General features: G+C 36.6%; 1 protein-coding gene across 2 annotated transcripts in view; it reads right to left on the bottom strand.

Annotated features, from left to right (window-relative positions):
• The window catches only part of LOC125241225 (acyl-coenzyme A:6-aminopenicillanic-acid-acyltransferase 40 kDa form), a 105,901-nt gene that overhangs the window by 70,441 nt on the left and 11,663 nt on the right, over positions 1–23,797 (bottom strand). The window contains exon 1 of one of the 2 annotated variants that reach the window (XM_048149591.1): positions 20,300–20,402. The exons of the other annotated variant lie outside the window; for it this stretch is intronic. Coding sequence (XP_048005548.1) covers positions 20,300–20,339 — 40 coding nt within the window. The 5' untranslated portion in view covers positions 20,340–20,402. Of the gene's footprint in view, positions 1–20,299; positions 20,403–23,797 lie in introns of those variants that run through there. 2 annotated transcript variants of the gene reach the window in all.

Here is a 23,797-nt window from a genome sequence, read left to right as displayed (position 1 = left end):
GTTGATACTTCCTTTTGGAAATCCGATACGGAAGTAAAATTAATGCAGTGTATTTTGATGTAATAATATCAATATATTATAATAATTATCATACATTTCAAGTTTATTATCGAACAAACTGACCTAGTACCACCATGCGGTTAATGACTTAACCTCTTGAATGCCGCGATTATATTTTTCATTATGGTTTTCTTGTAAGCGGATCTGGTTTCCGGCATACGAGTTATTAATAAAATAAAATGTAAATATGTAAAGGTAAGAATGAATAGATTATTTAGGTGGTATAATATTGCGGCCATTTGAACATTGTTCAGAGAATTAGATTTAGATAGAACAAGTTCATTTATTTGTATGGCGGTCGAGCATATGTCAGTTTTTGTACTGAAGTTGTTACTTCCCTGTGACTTTAAATATGTCTCAGGCCCTTGAGTAGGATTCATAATTTTTGTGTTGTTGCAATTAAATGTCACATAACGAGGCATTTTTAATGTTTTTGTTGACTTCAACTAACAAAAACCGGCCAAAAGTGTGTCGGGCCACGCTCATTGTAATTTTCCTAGAAAGTTCTACTTTTGTGATTTTCATATTTTTTAAACATATGGTTCAAAAGTTAGAGGGGGGGGGGAAGCACTTTTTAGGGTTCCGTAGCCAAAATGGCAAAAACGGAACCCTTATAGTTTCGTCATGTCCGTCTGTCCGTCTGTCCGTCTGTCCGTCTGTCCGTCTGTCACAGCCGATTTACTCGGAAACTATAAGTACTACAGTGATGAAATTTGATGGGAATATGTGTTGTATGAACCGCTACAAAATTATGACACTAAATAGTAAAAAAAAGAATTGGGGGTGGGGCCCCCCCATACATGTAACTGAGGGATGAAAATTTTTTTTTCGATGTACATACCCGTGTGGGGTATCAATGGAAAGGTCTTTTAAAATGATATAAAGTTTTCTAAAAAACATTTTTCTTAAAGTGAACGGTTTTTGAGATATCAGCTCTCAAAGTCGTAAAAAGTATGTCCCCCCCCCTCTATTTTTATAACTACGGGGTATAAAATTCTAAAAAAAATAGAGGTGATGCATGCTAATTAACTCTTTCAACGATTTTTGGTTTGATCAAAGTATCTCTTATAGTTTTTGAGATAGGTTGATTTAACTGTAATTTTGGTTAAGTTATTGTGCTTACACTGAAAACGATGGCTGAACCTTATAAGATAGATCAAAAAATATACTACAGTATTGTACACCTATATATACCATATATAGGTATATATAGGTGTATTACCTATTGTATACCTTATATTTGCTGCTACGGAACCCTTTGTGCGCGAGCCCGACTCGCACTTGGCCGGTTTTTTTTCCTTTAGGAGCGATTATTTCCGAAAATAATAATATTATCAAAAAACGATCTTAGTAAACCCTTATTCATTTTTAAATAGCTATCCAACAATATATCACATGTTGGGGTTGGAATGAAAAAAAATATCAGCCCCCACTTTACATGTAGGGGGGGGTACCCTAATAAAACATTTTTTTCCATTTTTTATTTTTGCACTTTGTTGGCGTGATTGATATACATATTGGTACCAAATTTCAGCTTTCTAGTGCTAACGGTTACTGAGATTATCCTCGGACGGACGGACGGACGGACGGACAGACAGACATGGCGAAACTGTAAGGGTTCCTAGTTGACTACGGAACCCTAAAAATTGACGCCCGTAAGCTGCAAGCTGCGATTAAAGACGGACAACTCAGTGGATTTTACCGAGTTCATTTGACATGCTAAAGTAGATACGTTTGCTTGATCTATGGTACATATGACATCTGTAATCATGTTCTTGTGTAGTCCGCAATTGACAACGTTTCAAAATTTTCAATCTCCCTAAATCGAAAACCATTTCGAGATATACGCTTGTAGATCACAAAATTTTTCAATTTTTTTTCCGTATTTTTAGTATAAAGAAATCTTAAAAATAGTTTAAAGGGGAAGTGACGTCAAATAGCTGATTTAGAGCTGCCACTATACCAAAAAAATCTTCCAGTTGGGATGTCACTTGAGTTTGACAGTAACACTTATCACAGTTCGTAGCAAAGATATTAAAAATTTCATGGCTTAGTCTATGGTTCGTAGTCATTCACTATGGGTTGACAGTGACACTTGACAGTCAAACATACCGGACTGTTTGAGCTGACTGTTAAAACTTTTTTTTTAGAAATGATTTTGTCGTTTTCTTAGGTGTCTGAAACAACACATGTGACTTCACGAAGCTGTGTCTTAACGTTTGTAACTTACGCTCTTTCTGCTCGAAGTAGTAATAAGAAGGGATTTTCCACAGAACTTAATTTAGATAGAAGAAACAAATTCATATATTTGTATAGGGGCCGAGCGTGTCAAATTTTGTACTGAAGTTGATTCTTGCCTGTAATTTTAAATATGTCTCAGGCTCTTGATTGTTCATAATTTTTGTGTTGTTGCAATTGAATATCATGTAACGAGGCATTTTTTATGTTTTGGTTGACTTCAACTTACAAAAATTGACGCCCGAAAGCTACAAGCTGCGAGTAAAGACGGACAACTCAGTGGATTTCACTGAGTTCATTTGACACGCTAAGTAGATACGTTTGCTTGATCTATGGTATATATGACATCTGTGGGATTTTTTCATTAAAATAGCAGTTTTTGGAAAAATAAAAAAATACGTGATCTTTTAGTATTGAGTTCTTACAAACCAAACAATAAAAAGTAGTACTCAAAAATATGAAATGTTGTCAATTGTTTGACGTGCACGTCGCACGCCCCGCCCCGCTGCACGCCCTATAAAAGCGTGCACTCAAAGCCTTACACTAATATACTTAACAGTCTAGTTACTTTATTTAGCTGCAAACACCGCCCCGTAACCGAATGGCATTTCTCCGACGCCAAACGAAAGCGATACGCCGCTGGCTCTGTCGCGCCAATATGCAAGCGCGATAGAGATAGATATCTACTAGCGCTTCGTTTCGTGAGCGTTTCGTGAGCGATTGTGCCATTCGGCTAGCCACCCTGAAGCCCTTGAGAAAACTAGTGTTTATATTTCTTGAAAGTACTGAAACAGAAATTACAAGTCCCTTTCAGGGGCGTTTAGCTCCAGTGGAACAGAAATTTCAAAGCAACTGGCGACATACAGGATGGTTCAGGAGACGTGAACAGAATCAACCGTACACATTTAATTTGATAGGTACCTATGTTTGATTATAACATTACGATACAAGTGCGAAAAAGAGGAAGTTCGAAACGAGTGGCGATAAATTAAAACACGACCGAAGTGTTTAATCGACAAGAGTTACGAATTTCCTTTTAGCACGAGTATCGTACGACGTTTTTCAGTACAGATACTACAGATGGCACTCCCAAGTTTTGACCTGACAAGAGATGAACCACTTCTGGCACTAGTGCGTAAAAAAGCGGCATCTTTACTGCATACATTTCGTAAAATGCTATTTTTGTAATGAGATTAACATCATATTTTAAATATTTATTTATGATGATCATTAACTCTGAAATAATATCAGTTATTTATAAAACATGTCTTAAAAATACACAAATAAAATAATTAAGTATGAATGCGGAATTCATAATTTTTCTTGAACTATCTGTTACGTTTTATTGAGTTTGGGTTAGTTTTGTTCACCTCCCATAAATCATCCTGTATTTGGAGGTTTACATCAGTTCCAATAAGCTTATTTTCCAAGACGGTAGTTTTGTTATTAAGTATTTATTGAATTAAAGTTCCATTAGTTTTAAAGGATCTTATAAGGTCACACACTAACCGTTTCAAGATTTTATAGAGGAAGGCACTGGTCCCACCGCGGGCTAGTAAGCTATGAGCTATCGGCTATAAAAACGAACAAAGATAAGCACTCCCGTGCAAATAAAAGAGACACGCGAGATTATAAACATAGCCGTGTCTATTTTATTTGCACGGAAGTGCTTATCTTTTGTTCGTTTTTATAGCCGATAGCTCATAGTTTACTAGCTCGCGGTGGGACCAGCCAGTACCGAAAGGGGACGGCCGTTCTTCTGTATAAACGTATTATTTTTAGACCACGTCGGTGGCAAACAGGTATACGGTCCGCCTGATGGAAAGCGGTCACCGTACGGTAACCGTTAGTGCATTTTCACATTATCCGATCCGATATCGGATGTCGGAAGGATTTCAAAGGTAACAATCAAAAATGGCGGCTCAAATGTATGGGATATTGGTCCTACATCCGATATCGGATCGGATAATGTGAAAACACACGAACCGTATACATTTTCTAATTGATAATGATATATGGAACTTTTTCGAACTTCTGATTATTCTGGGAATAAGAGCGAAACAAAACATTTGATAATTACACGTATGTCAAATACAAATATCGTCACTACTCTAAAAAAAACTTGTATCTTCGTCTGTCAATGAAAAGAAAATTGTAGTAAGTATGTATGGAATGCATATAGACTTACTGCGTTTTAACTTTGAGGCACAGCGTGAGATACGAGATTTTTTAAAAGTAGTGACGATATGTATTGTATGTTATGTAATTATGTTGCTTCCTTCATTATGTTGTTCATTAATTTCGGTACTAATGACCAAAAAATATTTACCGTAATATATAAGATTCTGAACTACATACATTGATTTTATTGAAATCAACACGACTTGTGTTCCAAGAAGTTTTCTATTATTACAATTCCAAGTAAAAAGTAGCACTTTGTTTGTTTATTCGTATTTTCTTGTAACTTAATTGCAAAATGCGTCCTTATCCTTATCTTTGACCTGTGTAGAAAATAATAGTACCTAAGTTTATTGTATTCGTAAACAAACAATATAAATAATAACAATACACCGTGTTTTTATCGAACTTCAGCATATAGTTAGATCCATTATAGGAAACAAAATTGTATATTTAAAGTTTTCTTAAATTCGTATATTTTTCTAAATAAAATCATACATCCTGTGATAGATGTTACATCAATTGCTATTGAGAAACGTGCTTTACAATTAACTCTAATAATAAGTAAGTTTCAAAACTACACTGAGAGAAAATACAACCAGTTTTCATGTTCGTTCAACAAGTTTCTTGGTTAAAATAGCGCCTACGTGCTCTTTGGTTCAAACAACAAGCTACTTGTCATTTGAATCGGCAATATATTTGAATCAACAAGTCGATTTTATAAAAACAACCTTACACATATTGTTTTAAACATACGTTTGGCTGATTCAAACGGATAAACCGCAACAAGTCGAACTTGTTAAATTCACAATGCAAATTTCTCTCAGTATATGACAGCCCCGATTCTCAACAGGAATTGATGTAACATCTATAGCAGGTGAAATGTGGTTTAAAAAAAATACGAATGAATAAAACTAAATATGCTATTCTGGTTCCTATAATGGACCTGACAACATTTCATATTTTCGACTACTACTTTTTATTGTTTGGTTTGAAAGAACTCAATATTTAAAGATACACGTATTTTTTATGTTTTCCCAAAAACTGCTATTTTAATGCGAAAATCCCTTTTTGTTACTACTTCGAACAGAAAGAGCGTAAGTTATAAACGTCAAGACACAGCTTTATGACGTCACATGTGTTGGTTCATATACACAGTGGGGCCTGTAACAAAGGCGAAGAATTCAACTGTAGGCTATTCTCCTTATACTGATCAACATTTGTTCAGTGACTTTTAAAAATTATGAAGTATTAATTTTGTTTTCCTTCAGCGAATAGCGACTGGCAAATATCAAATGACATTTCGCACATAAGTTCCGAAAGACTCATTGATACGAGCCGGGGTTCGAACCCGCGACCTCCGGATTGAAAGTCGCACGCTCTTACCGCTAGGCCACCAACGCTTTTTCTAATACCGTCCTAATGTATCTACATAATTACTTAGGTATTAGTAGCTTAAAATCTGATCCGTTAACTATTCAAATCTCTTAAATTTAGCAAAAAAATGATTTCTCGACGGGGAATCACATAAAAAATAGCATACCTACCGGTTTTGACCTCAGACAAGCAAGGTGGATGTAAGGTAAAATCAAAGATATTATAACTCCGTATAAGATAAGCAATTAAGCCTGAAAATAAAATTAACCACTAATAAAATGTTCTTTTATTAAATTAACCGATGTTTTTTTGGCTCAGGATGCCAGCGCCAAATCCTTGAAATACGCCTCTGACAGCCATCAAAGAGATTTGCCTTAAATATAAAAATTTACTGTTACGGCCGTTACGGGTACCATACTACAAAATAACGCACATTTATCGATAACTATAAATATTAGGTAGGTACTGTACTGGGTTTGTCGAGCCCTAGAAATGTTTTTCTTTGTGTTGGTAGCAGTGACATGACGTCACAAACGTAAAAAAAAAACGCTTGCATGAGTCGGTTCGAGGCTTGTTCGAGAGTGCCGACTCTTAAGTTGTAGTTTCGTGTGCTCTGCCTACCTCTTTATGGGATACAGGCGTATGTATGTATGTATGTATGTACTTACTAGGATGTCCCAACTCATGTCCTATTTTTGAAATTATTACAGTTAACTTAAAGTCAAGTATTCCCGATGAACTACAGTATGGGGTTCTTCAAAAAAGGAGTGTACAAGTTTCTAATGGGTCGGCAACGCGCACGTGACACCCCTTGAGTTGCGGGCGTCCATAGGTTACGGTGACCGCTTTCCATCAGGCGGGCCGTATACCTGTTTGCCACCGACGTGGTATAAAAAAAAAAAAAACTATAATGATATTACATATATTATTATAGTTGAGTCGGAACTGCCATAGAGTATCCAACACTGAAAAGTTAGCACTTATAGTTTAGTCTGTGGTGTCCTAATTGACAGATTACAGTCGACGAGTAGAAAAACGATTTTTCATTTCATTTACGTTTTTCATAATTCAAATTATCAAATCTGAGTTTCTGATGCACGGTGACAAAAAAAAAGACAAATAGCCTCTAAACTCCGTACTCTTTGGTAGCACTAAAAATGCGTGTTGTTTTTGTAACTAAATACAAAAACTTTGAGCAATGCCCCCACGAATAAAAACCAAGCAAACGACTCTTCAAAACGGTTACTCATTAATAACCATTATAATTATCAACTATAAACAAGTATAGAGTATTCCTATATGGGGCTCAAGCTATATCAGACTATCTTTAAGATAGTGTGACTAAATTCTAAGGACATTTCGGTTATAAGTGCAAAGACTTATTTTAGGAATAAAAGCCTGGACTAATGGGTACGACCGCTTGTACGTACAAGTCAGGTTTCTATTTTTCTCCATGGATAATAAAACCAAGGATGATTTATATACTTAGGATTGACAATCTATACACAAAGAATCGTACCTCAATTTTTTAGCGCCACCTATTCATAATTACTCGAAACTAGACCATTTTTAGGGTTCCGTACCAAAAAGGTACAACAGGAACCCTTATGGTGCGACTCAGTCCGTCTGTCTGTCCGTCTGTCACATTCCTAAATATCTCGAGGACTACTAATGCTATCAACTTGAAATTTGGAATAGTTGTGAACATTGTAAACCTCTACAAATAGAAAGTATAATTTTTTTAAATATATTAATTTTAATTGTAGAAAATGGCCAAAATGAAAGGGGGGCAAACTGTAAATTTCAAGTTACTAGGTCAAGTGGGGTATCGTTGGAAAGAGCTCAAATTAAATGTAAATAAGCTATTTTTTATAATTTTTTTGCTGTGGAAAAAAAAAGAATTTTGAAGGAAAATGTAAAAAAAAAATACCGTTCCCCCCCTTATCTCCGAAGTTTACCAACGAAAAATTATGAAAAGTTTAGTAAACATTGGTTTTATTACAGGAAAAATATAATCGTGTTTGTATTTTGAATACTTTTTTTTTAATTCACAAAAAACTTTTCAGATTTTTACTTTCAATTTACCCACCCTTGTGGATGTATATCGTACTTCAAATTAATACGAGGTGTTACGTAAACCATCTTCGGTCCAATAAAGTAAAAACTGTTTAAATAAGTTAACATTATAAAGAATTATCCCTGAAAAACTAGGTCGCGCAAATTAGTTAGCAAATTGACCGGGAGATGGCGCTATACACTATAATACTCATTAGTGCCTATACTTTTGTCTTCTAGTCAAGTCATTAGAGTTATATGAAAATATGAGATTATTTTTACTAGGTAGTTTGAAAGAAAGTTTGTACGGAACCCTCGGTGGGCGAGTCCGACTCGCACTTGGCCGGTTTTTTTTTTATTATGTGTATTGATGTGATATCGTGATATTAAAATAAAGAAATTTGTCATTTGATCTTATGAAAAATAAAAACACGCAAAAATATTTGGGAAAAATATGATTTTTGCCACTTCCAGCCTGCAAAACAACGCCATCTAGTTTTATTCCTAAAAGGCCCATACATTTTTTGTACGGGCTTTGTCAGTCTTGATAAAACATTAGTACATTACATCAGAGGCCGGGAAAATGAGGATTTCCGGCCAAGTGGGTATATACGTGCGAGCGAGGCCGGATAGGGATACGAGGCCGGGAATCCGTTTTCACGCCGAGGCATGTATAGTGCTTTTCTCAAACATACAATGAAATAAAAAAAAATGCTCTAAAGGACAATATTTTTTATAAAAAAAAGTTACTTTGCAGGCCTAGGCCTAAAAAATAATATGAAATCCCTTTACAGTCCTCTCGAGTTGTTGCGCCCAAAAAGCGATACTTCCCAGCCCATTTTAAGGAACGTAAAGACAATATTTCATTGCATGTTTGAGAAAAATATATTTTTATGCCATTTGATGTAGTGTAGGTATATTAGCAACATAATTATACTCTGTCAAACAAGTCTGTCAGTAAATATGAACAAAGAAAACTATATGCATCCTTTTCTTTAGGATGCTAGAGAAAAGGATGCCTATAGTTTTCTTTGTCCTTATTTACTGACAGACTTGTTTGACAGAGTATATGTACTTGTTCTCGTTTGATGAGTACTATTATTTTTATAGTTACGAGTATGTAGTAGGTACATTGTACATAGGACTTTAAAAATATTATTTGTATAGGTTTTGTTTATAACTTATTTTTTTTTATAATATAGTAATAACTAATAATATTGTATACTAGCTTTTTCCCGCGGCTTCACTTGCGTTAGAAAGAGACCAAAAGTAGCCTATGTCACTCTCCATCCCTTCAACAATCTTCACTTAAAAAAATCACGTCAATTCGTCGCTCCGTTTTGCCGTGAAAGACGGACAAACAAACAGACACACACACTCCCTCATTTATAATATTAGTATGGATATTATGGATAGGTGCCCGTTATAACTATATTTCATTATTACTTAATCGCAAATATGCAATCTGATCATAATAAACAAAGGTAAAGCGAAGTGTCAAAGTAATACTTTGACCCTTCGCTTTGATTATCCATAGCCATATCCATAGTCCATAGTAATATTATAAATGGGAAAATGTGTGTGTCTGTTTGTTTGTCCGTCTTTCACGGCAAAACGGAGCGACAAATTGACGTGATTTTTTAAGTGGAGATAGTTGAAGGGATGGAGAGTGACATAGGCTACTTTTTGTCTCTCTCTAACGCGAGCGAAGCCGCGGGCAAAAGCTAGTAATTATATATTTTCACAAAGTAAATAAAAATCTCAGAGGAAAATAGGAACAATTTTGTATAGATTAGCTGACACCTAATATCTTCTTGGCGATAATGATAATAAATGTTATATGTCAGAAAAAAATAATTATGACGTTATCGAGGCGTTTTAAACCGGTTGTTCATCACGTTTTTGCAAACGTTGATATTTTTTTATATGGACAACATTAAAATATCGACACATTTTAGGATGTGAGTGCCAGTCATATGTACAGTCGACTACAAAGAGATGTATCCATTTTTTCACCTTATTACAATGCAATAAGTTGAAAAATGTTATTGGCTATGTTAATGGTTCCTTGTGTCATAAATTTCTTTTTTGTGTTGCTGTTGATGACCCAAATAAAAAAAAAAAAGTGGCTACATCTCTTTGTAGTCGACTGTACTCGTAGTTACGATAAATGGACAGCTGACGCCATTTTATTTTATCTTAAATTTCTTTTTTCAATAGTTATGGTGGTAAGCACTGGAAAAATATGTTCTAAAATAAAACATTCGCTTGCAAAATATAAATTCGCTTTTCGCTGGCACAATAAGCTAGCTAGACAACTGCCTAGAGATCCTAGATGTTTTTTTTTTAGATAAAACATTATACACCGCGTTTTTTTTATCCGTTTATCGGCTTATCAACAGAAATACAACAATAGTATAGTATGTAGAGTTATGACATTATTTTTTAAGAAATTAATCGTTTTTAACTTAAAGAACCTTACGCAACTATGGGAACAAATCAAATTATTTTAACAAATATTCTGATTTGTGTTTTTTTTTAAGCACCTACTGCTTGCCCTGAGTTGGTCAAAGACGCCTAGTCTTACAAAGATGACATATAGAAGAGAAATTTCGACGGCTTCCGCCGTGGCGAGGTGGCCTAGGGGTGATGGCGTTTGGCCCGGATTGCTAAAAGACGCCGGTTCGAATCCGGCCTTCACCACTGGTGGTGCTCGTCATTTTTTCTTTAATATATGACATCTTATTTCGATTTTTAAAGAACCTTCTTTAAATTTAACGGAAATAATAACACACCACACGGTGTGTTTGAGTTGAGAACTTGCGTGAAAAAATGAATTATTTTTCTTAACCACCGAGGCGTGCTGAATTACGTAGGTGTACATATATACAAATTGTTCAAGGCCGGTCAAACAATAGCCATATAATCTTCCTATTATTGGCTAATTTTCAAGTCCTTAGTAGCCAAAGTGGAAAATAAGTGGACAGTTTGACAATGCTATCATCCAACTCAAGTATGATAAAGTAAAATTAGATAAACACTCCTAAAATACATGCAAGCACATTAAGCACAGAGTACATATTAAAATAAACATTCAGTAGGCTAGTTTCCTACTAGTCAATTCAGCTTCCTTTTAAGAACTGTCGAAACGATTTGCTAATATGGAATTACCTACTAAGAAATACTGAGGACGGACGAGTGACGTCACGGTCAATTCATTTATTTTATATGTTTCTCTTTGACTTATTAAATAGAAATTATGTTTAAACATAAGTACTATCCATATATTTGTTCTAATTTTGTGGTGCTTTATTTCGTGCACTGCATAAAATATTTTATTTTAACTATGCACTGCTGGGCACATACAGGCCTCCTCTTACAGGTGTAAAGCAAATAAAAGATATAAATAGGGTAACATAGTTTCTAAGAGGGGATGGAATAAAACAATACAACGTATAAAGTACGAGTATTACGGTCAAAGTATAACGAACACTAAAGCCTCCGCTACACATGAGCGTTTTGAGAGCGCGGAGTGAGCGGGGCGCGATGAGAGCGTACCGCCAGCGCCGCGCCTCGCTCACGCCCCGCTCACGCCACGCTCACGCCCCGCTTACGCCCCGCTCACGCCACGCTCTCAAAACGCTAATGTGTGGCGGAAGCTTAACGCTATGAGCATAAATGTTGAGACAACGCTATAGACGTAAAAGCGTGTACAAGCTTTGGACGTGTAACTGGCGTCCATAGGTTACGGTGACAGCTTTCTATCAGGTGGACCGTATACCTGTTTGCCACCGACTATGTACATAGATGTAACCGATCTCGACTGTATAGGTACCTAATTTATTTATTCGAAGGTATTTTTCTAGTCGCTAAGGAGAAAATAATTAGAACAAGGGAAAATCCCTTTTCTATCTTTAGGAAGAATAGTAAACATTCGTCTTTAGCTAAAAATGTTAATTAAGGTAATTAAAAAAAAAACATTGATTACACTGTGGGCCCTAATAAACATCGTGAGCGTCAGAATGGCGGGTGTACATCAAGCAGTGGTATATGTCAGGAGTTAGTGCTAGCAATGTGCCAAATGTGCGCCAAAATTCGAGCAATGTGCTCTTTGAACTCCAGAGATATTTAAGAAATTAATGACACCCGCCATTCTGACGTCAGGTTGGCGGGTGCACTTCCAGTTCTAGCTAATGGCTGCCTACTCAAGGGTGAAAGTACTGCCTAAGGTTAGTGCTCGCAATGTGCTTCCACATGTATGAAACTAATTCAGAGAGCCGTTGAAGAGTAATATGGGATTGAATAAATTTGGCAATTAAAATGAGTTCCTTAATAATTTTTTTCTAAAAACCAAATTTTTTGGAAGTTTTTCTTGTCACATTTTGACATCTATCAATGACTACTGTGAGACTATGCTCCACAATTGCGCATCAGCGCCGTTAAGAAGACCTTTTCTACTGAGTAACAATACCGAAATGTTTTTTTTTTAATTGGCAATAACTCTAAAACTAGACGAAATCTAGAAAAGTTTATATGACATTTTAGTCTTAAAATGTGACCAAGAATATGCCGTTAAAGTTATATGGGTTCCTCTCGAGCACCTTGTATACATAGAAAACATCCATGACTTACGAACAAATATCAGGAATAAATAAATGGATTCGGGATTCGAACCCGGGACCGCGGCTTAGCAGGTAGGGTCACTACCCGCTAGGCCAGACCGACCGGTCGTTTGGGGATTTTGTGATTTATTCGTTATAAAAAGGGAAACAAGACTAAAAACAAATAATTAAGGACGTGGGATTATACACGAAAAAATTCTAAGAACGAAAATTCGATTAGAATCTATACTGGAACACAGATCAAATAATACTAGTACAGATACCTAATCCCATACTAAAAATGGGCGCCGTCCTAAGTATTCTAGACCTGTAGGCTAAATTTAATCCACACTCAAAGAGCTAGATGGCGCCAGTAGCCACGCGTGGCCAACAAAACTCTTATCAGTATCCTACGTCGAAATAGTCATCAAACTGCAACATCTTGCGACATCTGTTTTAGCTTTCACGCACTAAACCTATAACGTCACATGGACGTTTAAAGTCGAACATTACTAGATGGCGTTGCCGTGCGGCTTGTATGTGTGCTCGCCGCGTACGTATAATATACTCGCTCTGTCCGCAACACATGCAAGCGGAATTGAATGAACGAGATCCGCGGCGCCCACGGAAGTATAACTAAAGCATGGAAGCCATGCTAAAATAAGAGCTCGGTGACATGTATCTTACTCACACCACACTATTACCTTTTTTATATGAGCGAATGAGACAATATTCCACAACTTCTTTCGTTTTCTCGAAGGTTGTCCCTAAATGCTGATGTCAAAACGGACCTGGGGTCCATTTATTATACGGCAAAATTAAATATACGTTTGTCATTTCACACTCGGTCTCCATCTTTGACAACTGTACATAGTCGTATTATATTGGTTCGAGTTTTTAGCGCGACTTCAATGGTCGTCTTGACGATATTTATTTATTTTGTGAGGATTTCTGATAGATCGTGGAAAAAATAGCTCAGTGTATATTTGTGATAGTTCCAAGTTTCATTTCTGACTATGGCTTGTGTGATCAAGTGTTGCAAATCACATTCAGGAAGAAAAGAAAACACGCAAGAGGTTATATCATTTCATCGGTAAGTTTCTTGAGTTTTTGATAATATTTATTGATACGACCTGGCAGAAATATAAATGTACATATTAGTAGTTTATACAATTCAAATCTTATTCAATTCTGTATAGATTTTTGCATATTTTTTGGAAGTTTTCTCAAACTCGGAAAGGTTATGTTTTTTAGCATAGTGATGTGATGTGTTTTATCGACCTTGCAATAATAACCTATCAATATTCATACCTTACAAACGCCATCAATGATTATTGTTCTTTGTTATGATTCTCTTGTTATTTAGCTATTTTACAAATTCAACTTTATATATTTCTTAGATTTCCGAAGAAGAAGACCGGAAACACGAAGTTCAAGGTGCGATGCTCGCGGTTCCTTTACTCCCAAGACTCCACCAAAGGCCAAGAAGCTGAAATGGAGCAGGCCCCCAGATGTCTCCCCAGGTGTCTACCTTTGACAATTGTACATAATCGTATTATATTAGATCAAATATCTCGGCGGTCGTCTGGCCGATTTTTAATTTAATTGTGTTTATTCCTGATAGATAGTTGATGATCCTGCTAAATTCTTATTTGTGATGTGTTCAAGTTCCTTGTGTGATTATGGCTTGTGTGATTAAGGACTGTAATTCACGTACATGGAGAAAAGAAAACTCCCAAGAACCTGCTGTGTTTCATTAGTGAATTTCGGTCAGTTATTGATACTATTATTTGTAGGATCTAAACAAAGCATAAAATACGATCTTTTTATAGTTTATATAATAACTACTACCATGTTAAATTCTGTTCTGAAGTTTCTCCAAACTGTTTTTAGGTCATGTTTTTGTACTAGTGATGTGTCATTTTTATCGACGTCCCGACATTAACTCTATTGACATTCTTGCATTGAAAAGGACATAAAAATGATTAATGATAATCAGGTATCACAGACTGGGTAAATGGTAATGTAACATTTCTAGTGAATTAAACTTATAGTATTTTTTAGATTTCCAGAAATTCTCAAACATTATTAAAAAGAAACTAAAAATAGGTGAAACTATTGAAATAATAAATTTTGGTACCTACACTGCCGTTTTGTTTTATTTTCTATTTGATAGAGAAAATATTACTGAGGTAAGTATAAGTAGATTCTTGAGTGGTGGACTAGAAATTAATAGAGGGATGCTACACGAATTAAATTACTTAGGTCTTTGCGTAAGGAGAAGAGAAGAATGTATTTATTTGTTTTATACTCGTATCTCCCATCTTCTATTTTTTACAAACTATTTAGGCCGATATTACACTATCATAGAAATATAGTCATAGACAACATGCCGTCCTTTTTATTCACGTTACAGAAAAAGGGAGGCATACAGACCTATGATCAGAGATATAGGTATGATAATGTAATATTAGGACTTGGTAAGAGAAGAGAAGTGACCGTTTATGTAGGTAAGTACATAAACAAACCATTTATTTGCAATCAGTAGGTACGGTTAGCCAAGAAGGCAAGAATGTATGAATATATGACTTTCATAGCCAAAAAGCCACATAATAATCCAAATGAAATGTTTATATCAATATTGTATGTTTTCGTTACTTTTATATATATAACGTTTATATTATTTTTAAGGTGAGAACGTAAGTAAGTGCATATTTTATCGATAATTGAATCGACAAAGTAACATCCCTAGCTAACACAAAACCAGGGACCACCTACCAAAAAGAGAAATAACTAACATATATCCATCCTTTTTCAATACATTATCTAAGTCATAAGGAAGTCAAGGATGAGTATATGCATTTTACACGAATTTTTATTAGGGGGGCTTGGCGGCGCCCCACCCCGCGCCCCACGCCCCGCGCCCCGCGACCACGGCGCCGGCGACCTTGAGTTGAGAGGCCCCAGCCCCCGACCAAAGGATGCATTGATTAGTTAAAATTTAAAGCACTCGAAAGCAGGCGCGTAGTTAATTAGAAATATGGAAAATTGGAAATGAATATTATTATGTAAGAAATACATAAGTATAATAGCTAAAAATGTACATGTAGTAAACATAATGAACAAAATGTAAAGTACGTATTTGATAAAACATTTTCGAGAGTAATATTTTTACTCATAAAATTGTGCAAACACTGCAAACTTAATTTAAACTCCGAAACTATTTATTTTCTGAAACATGGTATGAAATGTTGTCATTACGTCCTTTTAAGTTAAAATATGCTTCCCGGTACCACAACATTATTATTATTATTATTATTAGGAGCCTGTTATATCCCACTGCTGGGCAAAGGCCTCCCCCCTCTTTTTCCAATCTTCCCGATCTCGGGCAGTTTCGGGCCAGTTGTTAAGGAAGCAATCCAAGTCGTCCCGCCATCGCCGGCGGGGTCTGCCGGATCCTCGCGTTAGGCCGGGTTGCCACTCTGTGGCAATCTTAGCCCACAGCTCACTCGGCATGCGGCAGACGTGTCCAGCCCAGTCCCACTTTAGCTTGGCCGCTTTCCGAGCCACATCGACAATTTTTGTCTTGGAGCGCAGCGCAGTGTTCCGGATACGATCCATTAATTTTACGCCTAATATGCTGCGCTCCATAGCTCGCTGGCAAACCCCGAGTTTGGACCTCTGAGACGCTGTTAAAGACCAAGTTTGTGCACCGTAGGTGAGAATTGGAAGTATGCACATGTCCATGAGTCTCCGCTTGAGTGACAATGGGAGATCACCTTTCATCAGATGTTTCATGTTTTCTTTCACCACAACATAGTGTAATTTAAAAATACAGATATAAAATTAATACTTCGCAAATAAATTACGACTATAAACACATAAAATTATTAAAACACCAAGACCAGACAATTTACCAGACAAAATTGACCAGACAACAGACCAGCTGATGTGGCGACAGGTGTATTCAATATATTGTTAATAAATAATTATATTTGTACAATAATAATGTTTTAAAATGCTGTTGCGCTTCGCGCGACGCAAGCGCGGCGTCGCGTCGAGGTCTCGGCCCACTCCGCCGCAGATCGGCGACCGAGCGCGCATTCGTGTGCGTTCGGAAATCCTAGCCAGTCGGCAATCGTCGCGTCTCAAGCTAGGAACACACTACGCGGACGTCCGTCGTAAATCGACCGCGGACGGGAATCTGGACAATGGAAATACACATAACCGTGCAAACTATCGGTCGACGGACGCGGACGTGGCCTTGAGCGCATGGACGTCCGATCGAAATCTGGCTCGCTGGATCTTTTGTTCCGTGCACACTGATAGGTCGCGGTCGCGGTCGTTTTACGACGGACGTCCGCGTAGTGTGTTCCGAGCTTCATACTTCCATATCGATAAGGTTTGATTTCGCATGCATCGCATCGGTCGTACATGTGGCAAATGTCGGAAGGATTTCAAAGGCAAAAATCAAAGATGGCGGCTTCAATGTATGGGATATCGGTCCTACATCCGATATCGGATCGGATAATGTGAAAACGCACTAACGGTTAATGCTTAGGCCGTTTTCACATTATCCGATCATTCCGATCCGATATCGGGTGTCAGATCGACATCCTACATCCGATAAACGCTTACGATAGTGTCGGATGTAGGTCCGATAAAAAGCATTGTTCCAAATCAATGAAGTATGATTTTGTATCAAAAAGTATTTAAAAAATGTTTTATATTTAATAATTATAAGCACTACATTCCAAATATTATATTGTAAAATTAAAATAACGGCATAAAAAATACTCAAGAGTGTCAGGCAAAATAAATAATTTTATATTCAATTATATCTACTAAAAGATGATAAAACTAGTATCCGCAATTCGGACATCGATGCATTACAAACTTTTTTTTTCAATGGAAATTGTTCAACTAATTTGAATTTCAAGCTAGGAACACACTACGCGGACGTCCGTCGTGAATCGACCGCGGACGGGAATCTGGACAATGGAAATACACATAACCGTGCAAACTATCGGTCGACGGACGCGGTCGTGGCCTTGAGCGCACGGACGTCCGATCGAAATCTGGCTCGCCGGATGTTTTGTTCCGTGCACACTGTTCGGTCGCGGTCGCGGTCGTTTTACGACGGACGTCCGCGTAGTATGTTCCTAGCTTCAATCATTGGCAGCTGTTTAATAGACGACAACGACATTTTTGTCACGCACACTACTACAAACGTATACCTACATTATTAACGCACACAAACAAATATTATCGGCTGACAGCTGAATATTCTACGAACACGCGAGCGGGAGCGAGGCATCGATTTAAACTTCCCTAGATACACTATCGCCTACAAATTCGACACTCAAAAGTGTCCGATCGCTTAGTTGCAAATGTGTGCGTCTAGTTGACAAACGAAAACTTCGCAATGTAGTAAAAATTTTTTTACAAAAACAACGTTATTTCTTAGTACTTAGAGTTCAATTTCAAATGCAAGCAATTGGCGGTTATGACATTAATGAATGTGATCATCGCGAAAGCCATAAAATTTTATGACCGCAGATCGCAGGTGTGCATATTTTTAAACAAATCTACGTCTTATTGCAACCAACATAAGTTTAATTTCGTTCGCGCTGCAACAATCTAAACGCCATTTTTAAATTGGGAACGAGGATGGACAGAGGCATCATGGGAGTCGCGCTATGAGATGAAAGGCGAGAATGAGGAAATTTGCGGTATTTTTGCGAAAAACTGTTTAAAATATATATATATATATATATATATATGTGTGTGTGTGTGTGTGTGTGTGTGTGTCTGTCTGTCTGTGTGTGTGTGTGTGTGTGTGTGTGTGTGTGTGTGTGTGTGTGTGTGTGTGTGTATGTATGTATGTTTATAAATAAATAGATATTGGGGACACCTTACACAGATCAACTTAGCCCCAAACTAAGCAAAGCTTGTACTATGGGTACTAAACGACGATATACATACTTAAATAGATAAATACATACTTATATACATAGGATACATCCATGACTCAGGAACAAATATCTGTGCTCATCACACAAATAAATGCCCTTACCGGGATTCGAACCCAGGACCGCGGCTTAGCAGGCAGAGTCACTACCGACTGAGCCAGACCGGTCGTCTAATATATATAACATATGTGTGTGTGTGCGTGTAGTGAGTGTATGTGTAGCGATTATGTGAAGGTAAACAGTTGAGGGATTGTATGTGGTGTGTGTGAGGGATGGTGCACTTGGAGAATATGAATTAAGTAGCTATTAAAACAAAGAAGAATTGAATGATGACATTAATTTATTATTCTACGTAATTTCTTTCAAAGCTTTGTGTGGGTAAATCTTCTCTCCGCTCCTCAGCTATAATCTTGCGCCATTTTTCCCTTTCAACGTCTTGTTTTGGGAATCTGGAATAAAAACCTTTTTTATTACTTAAAAACGAATTTGCTATTCCCGGGTTGTTTCTTTTTATAATTAAAGTAATTTATAAGATATGTATTAATATTATTGAATTGAAATCATTTATTTCAGACTTATTGGTCCATAATAATAAATAAATACATACACTAATAATATGAAATAGGCTTCTTTTACAAAAAATATAAATTAGCGACTCCATCATTCCATTTTTAACTATGTTCCACTTCATCCATCTTTTGTCGCCGTCCGCTCATTACTAGTATAGCGCGAGAGAAAGAGACAAACAGCGTAAGACCAAATCAAGGAATTTACTTTAATTATTCTAGAAAATAAATGTTTTTAGTAAGTTAGGAAGCCATTTTGGCCACAAATGCATAACATTATAAAATTATTAACAATTACTTACCGGAAGTACGATACGTCATCCTTTTTTAACGTATATAAGGTGTTATTTTTGCACTTTTTTACGGAGCACTTAGGCATGTTGCCGACACGGCGGATGAAGCGCTACTGACCGCCCAATTGTGCTTAGAACATTTTCAAGCACAATTTGCTGCGGACACATTCTAAGCCATGATGGTGCATCTATGGAGCGAGGCTGCCGCGATTTAGGTGACGCAATCATAGACTAAAAAGTTAACCGCGCAGATGTGCCATTTTCATTGTTCCTTCTAATGTGTTTCACCTCTAATAGATTTGCGAAATATATTTATTTCAATTTGGAAAATTATTAGGTAACTATACTTACTACTTTATGAATTATGTTACTATAATATAAAAAAAAAGTTTATTTGTTTATTGATTGTTAATAGTTATTGAGTAAAATTGTATTTTTAGCACGCTCACTTTTTGCTGTTTTCTTTGGCCTGGTCATGAAAAAAGAGAACAATGGATACGTTTTGTCCAAAAAAACTGACCGCACTATATATATATTATTATATATAAGTATATATTTACTGGAATAAGACCCCATTTGTTGTTAAACAAAGAAATATAATAAAAAAAACAACTCTGTACTATTTAATTGGGTATTCTAACTAAGGCATGAAGCAAAAGTTCATTTTAATTCACTAATTATTATCACAATGACAATCTACTTAAAGTATTTTGCTAGTAATAAAGTAAGATAAATTTCAAACAATATTTTCGCAATTTATTTATTCATTGTTATTTTCCCGATAAAATAAATCATTATAGTAAGTATGTAGTATATCTTGAATTGGCAAATATAATATATGTAAGTAAATAATATCATAAAATGAAATACTTGGTTAATTCGATATTGCAATCAGCTTCAGCTTATTGTAAATAAAACTATTATTTGGTCAGTCGCTAGAATATATAAAAAAAACTTACCTATAGCAGCAACGAAGAGTGAAAATAGCAACAGAGACATGCTTTCAACGAACGCTTAGAATGAATTAGATGTACGCGGGCCGGGTATATACCCATATTGCCTTGCACAGCGTACAAGGAACAGTGGTACACTGGCAAGTATTAAGAGTGTCTCATCAACGGAACGAAAAGCGTTTAGCGTATCGGAAAAGAGATGTGACGTAGAACGGTTAACTTCAGCCGGCGTAGCCGAATGGCACAAACGCTCACGAAACGAAACGCTCGTAGATATCTATCTCTATCGCTCTTGCGTATTGGCGCGACAGAGCCAGACTAACTTTCGCGGCGTTTCGTTTTCATTTAGCGTCGCAGAAATGCCATTCGGCTACGGCACCTGTTTCGTAGCTATCTATTTATTACCGTGTACGTGTTTGCCACCGACGTGGTATAAAAAAATCTATCTCTATCGCTCTTGCGTATTGGCGTGACAGAGCCAGACTGCATATCTGTCGGCATCTGGCGTCGACGATTGCCATTCAGTTATGCCGGCAGAATCCACCAATCAGTGTCGATATAATTATGATTAATGGATTTTGAGTTTGCAATCAGAAATACCGGGCGTTTCAGTACCGCCGCCTGGTGAAAAAAAAAACGAATCAACATTTTTATTCAACACACCCATGTCAAAACCATCTAGTCGTTTGGGCTGTACAAGTGTACAGGCGTTCCAAAGAAATAGACATACATACGCTAAAAACTATAGGTACCTACCCTTCTTCTAACGCACTCAGACAAAAAAGTACCTTAACTTCAAAAAGCGACGAGCAAAATGTATGTGTCAAGAATCGTGTGGACTGTTAGTTTTTATTCTGTGTCTTTTTCTGTACATAAACAATACACCAATAAAAAGTCAGAAAAACGAGTTTCAACGAAACGTCACTTTTAATATCTAATCTATACCTGAGTGGCTACCATTCGTTTTTAATGCAACAAGAGAACAAATAAAATAATTGTTTAAAATATAGAAAAATATACTAGCTATTGTCCGCGGCTTCGCTCGCGTTAGAAAGAAACAAAAAGTAGCCTATGTCACTTTAAAAAATGACGTCAATTTTCGCTCCGTTTTGCCGTGAATGACGGACAACAAACAGACACACGTACTTTCCCATTTATAATATTAGTATGGATTATAAGTAAATGGGAAAATGTGTGTCTGTTTGTTTGATTACAATGATTACGGTTCCTTGCAAGCAAATTTTATAATACCATATTCCTAAAACGTCGCAATGCCAAAACTGTGTTGTGGGTACTCAGACAACGATATATATATAAAAATACTTATATACATAGAAAACATCCATGACCCAGGAACAAATATCTGTGCTCATCACACAAATAAATGCCCTTAGCGGGATTCAAACCCGGGACCGCAGCGTAGCAGGCAGGGTCACTACGGACTGCGCCAGACCGGTCGTCGAAATACATTAACAACATTACAAACTTATCACCACAGTATATTATATTATGTACGGTGACCAGTCAACCAATTGGAACCCTAGGCCACTCTACAACCGTGTCAAAATGACAAGCAGTAAGAGATTTCTTACAATCTTACTTATAACGTCACTATGATATAGTTCTACAGTGGCCTAGGGTTCAAATTGGTTGACTGCACAGTAACGAGTGTAACGACATAATCTCAGTAGGCCTAGCACATGATTGCCGCGAGAGTATGTCGCCGCGAGATAGATGACACGTCTTCTTCTAACTGTACTAATGACATAAGGACGGGTAGTCTATCTCGCGGCGACATACTGTCGCGGCCATCATGTGCTAGGCCCTACAGCACACATGGAATGAAAAGACAACTCACCATCAGGATTAGCCATGACAAAACCCCTTAGCGCCACAGCGCTAAGTATCGTTATAAAGGACAGTATTATTTGCCATAATACAGAGGAAAACGGCATTCCCGAGCTACCTATCGGAATGATGGCTATAGACTAACCATAGATTCTTGGAGGAAAAATAATGGTTGCAGAATAACCATAGATTGGAGGCTGGTCAGGGGAAAACTATTAGTGGCAACTTGGCAAGAAGAAACGGTGACATTTTAATTAGGTACGTTAAGACGATACGATACAGGTCAATTCTCCATACAAACGCTCTCGACTATTTCCTCCCTGGTTTTTGAAGATGGAGCAATGATTTTTTTCAACGCAGATTATTATTATTTTTATCTGTGTCGGACCGTTTTGATTTTTTTGCTATTTTTATTTTAGAAGACGCTAGAGCCAATCAAAAATTTCTAAAAACGGCCTTTTTCAATATGGCTCAAACAAGGTGTGATTAGGGTGTGCAAACCGGTTAACCGGTTAACCGAAAAACCGGTTAACCGGGACTTTTTGGCCTCTGTTAAAAACCGGTTTTTATAGTCTCTAACCGGTTAATAACCGAAACTGTATTTATTTCTCAAAATTTGGAAAATTAAGCATAAAAAGGTTCCAAAATACGTAATTATTTAATGTTTTGTAATAATAAAGATATATTGATTACTTTTCAATCTTTTCATTGACAAAATTATTATCTGTAATGATTTTATTTTAAAATTAGTCCCGAGTCTACTACCGAGTATACATTTTATACAATACAGTAGAGTCCGGTTAGTATATTCCAACTCCGCATAGACCTAACGTCCAACCTCTTACAACGACATAAGCACAGGTATTTATTTGGTTTTCGTATGTGATAGTATGAAAGTACATCCGTTTATTACGACTCCGATTTTAACGACCAGCCGCTTTTTACGACACATTTTACACAGAATCCATCTATCAAGCCCGGTTGCAACGACGAGCGACAACGTTTTTAGTTTTACTAGTAAATTGAGGAAACAAAGCTACTTCCACCCGAGCACGGCCCCCTGTCTTGCCTACAACAAGTAGCAAGATTACATTGTGGCCATGTAGCTTTTTGGAGTATTGCTTTTAAAATTTTAACAATTTGTTCGCCTCGGGTCTAATCTTATAAGCTAAATAGAACACAATTTGTATTTTTCGATTGCGTATAAACTAGCTTTACTTACAAATGATGAGCAAGCACGCATACTAAAAATTACTTTTTTACAATAAAATAAGGTATTTAATACTATGATAATAATACCCTGTGAATAAACCTATTGATTGAAATGTGTCAGTAATAGAGATGTAGATATTACTTTTAATTAAAAGAAATGAAATTCGTTTTGTACGACATCCGGTTAGTACGACGTAATATCAGCGGTCTCTTGAGCGTCGTTGTTAGGGTTTGCAATATCCGCCGATTTTTCGGATCCGGATATTTCGGATCTTAAAATATGACGGATCCGGATATCCGGATATTTCGGATAAAACGGATCCGAGTTGAAAAGTTAGCTTTTTATAGGGGTTTCGTCAAATCAAAGCTGCTGTTACTGAAATAAAATAATTTTAACTCACAAAACGACATAAATATAGTGTATTATTGTGTCATTAACTTTTT

Source organism: Leguminivora glycinivorella, chromosome Z (assembly GCF_023078275.1).
Source record: "Leguminivora glycinivorella isolate SPB_JAAS2020 chromosome Z, LegGlyc_1.1, whole genome shotgun sequence".
In the NCBI taxonomy this organism is placed as follows: Eukaryota; Metazoa; Arthropoda; class Insecta; order Lepidoptera; family Tortricidae; genus Leguminivora; species Leguminivora glycinivorella.
Note: the sequence above shows the minus strand (reverse complement) of the source record. Positions and strands in the feature narration are given on the sequence as shown.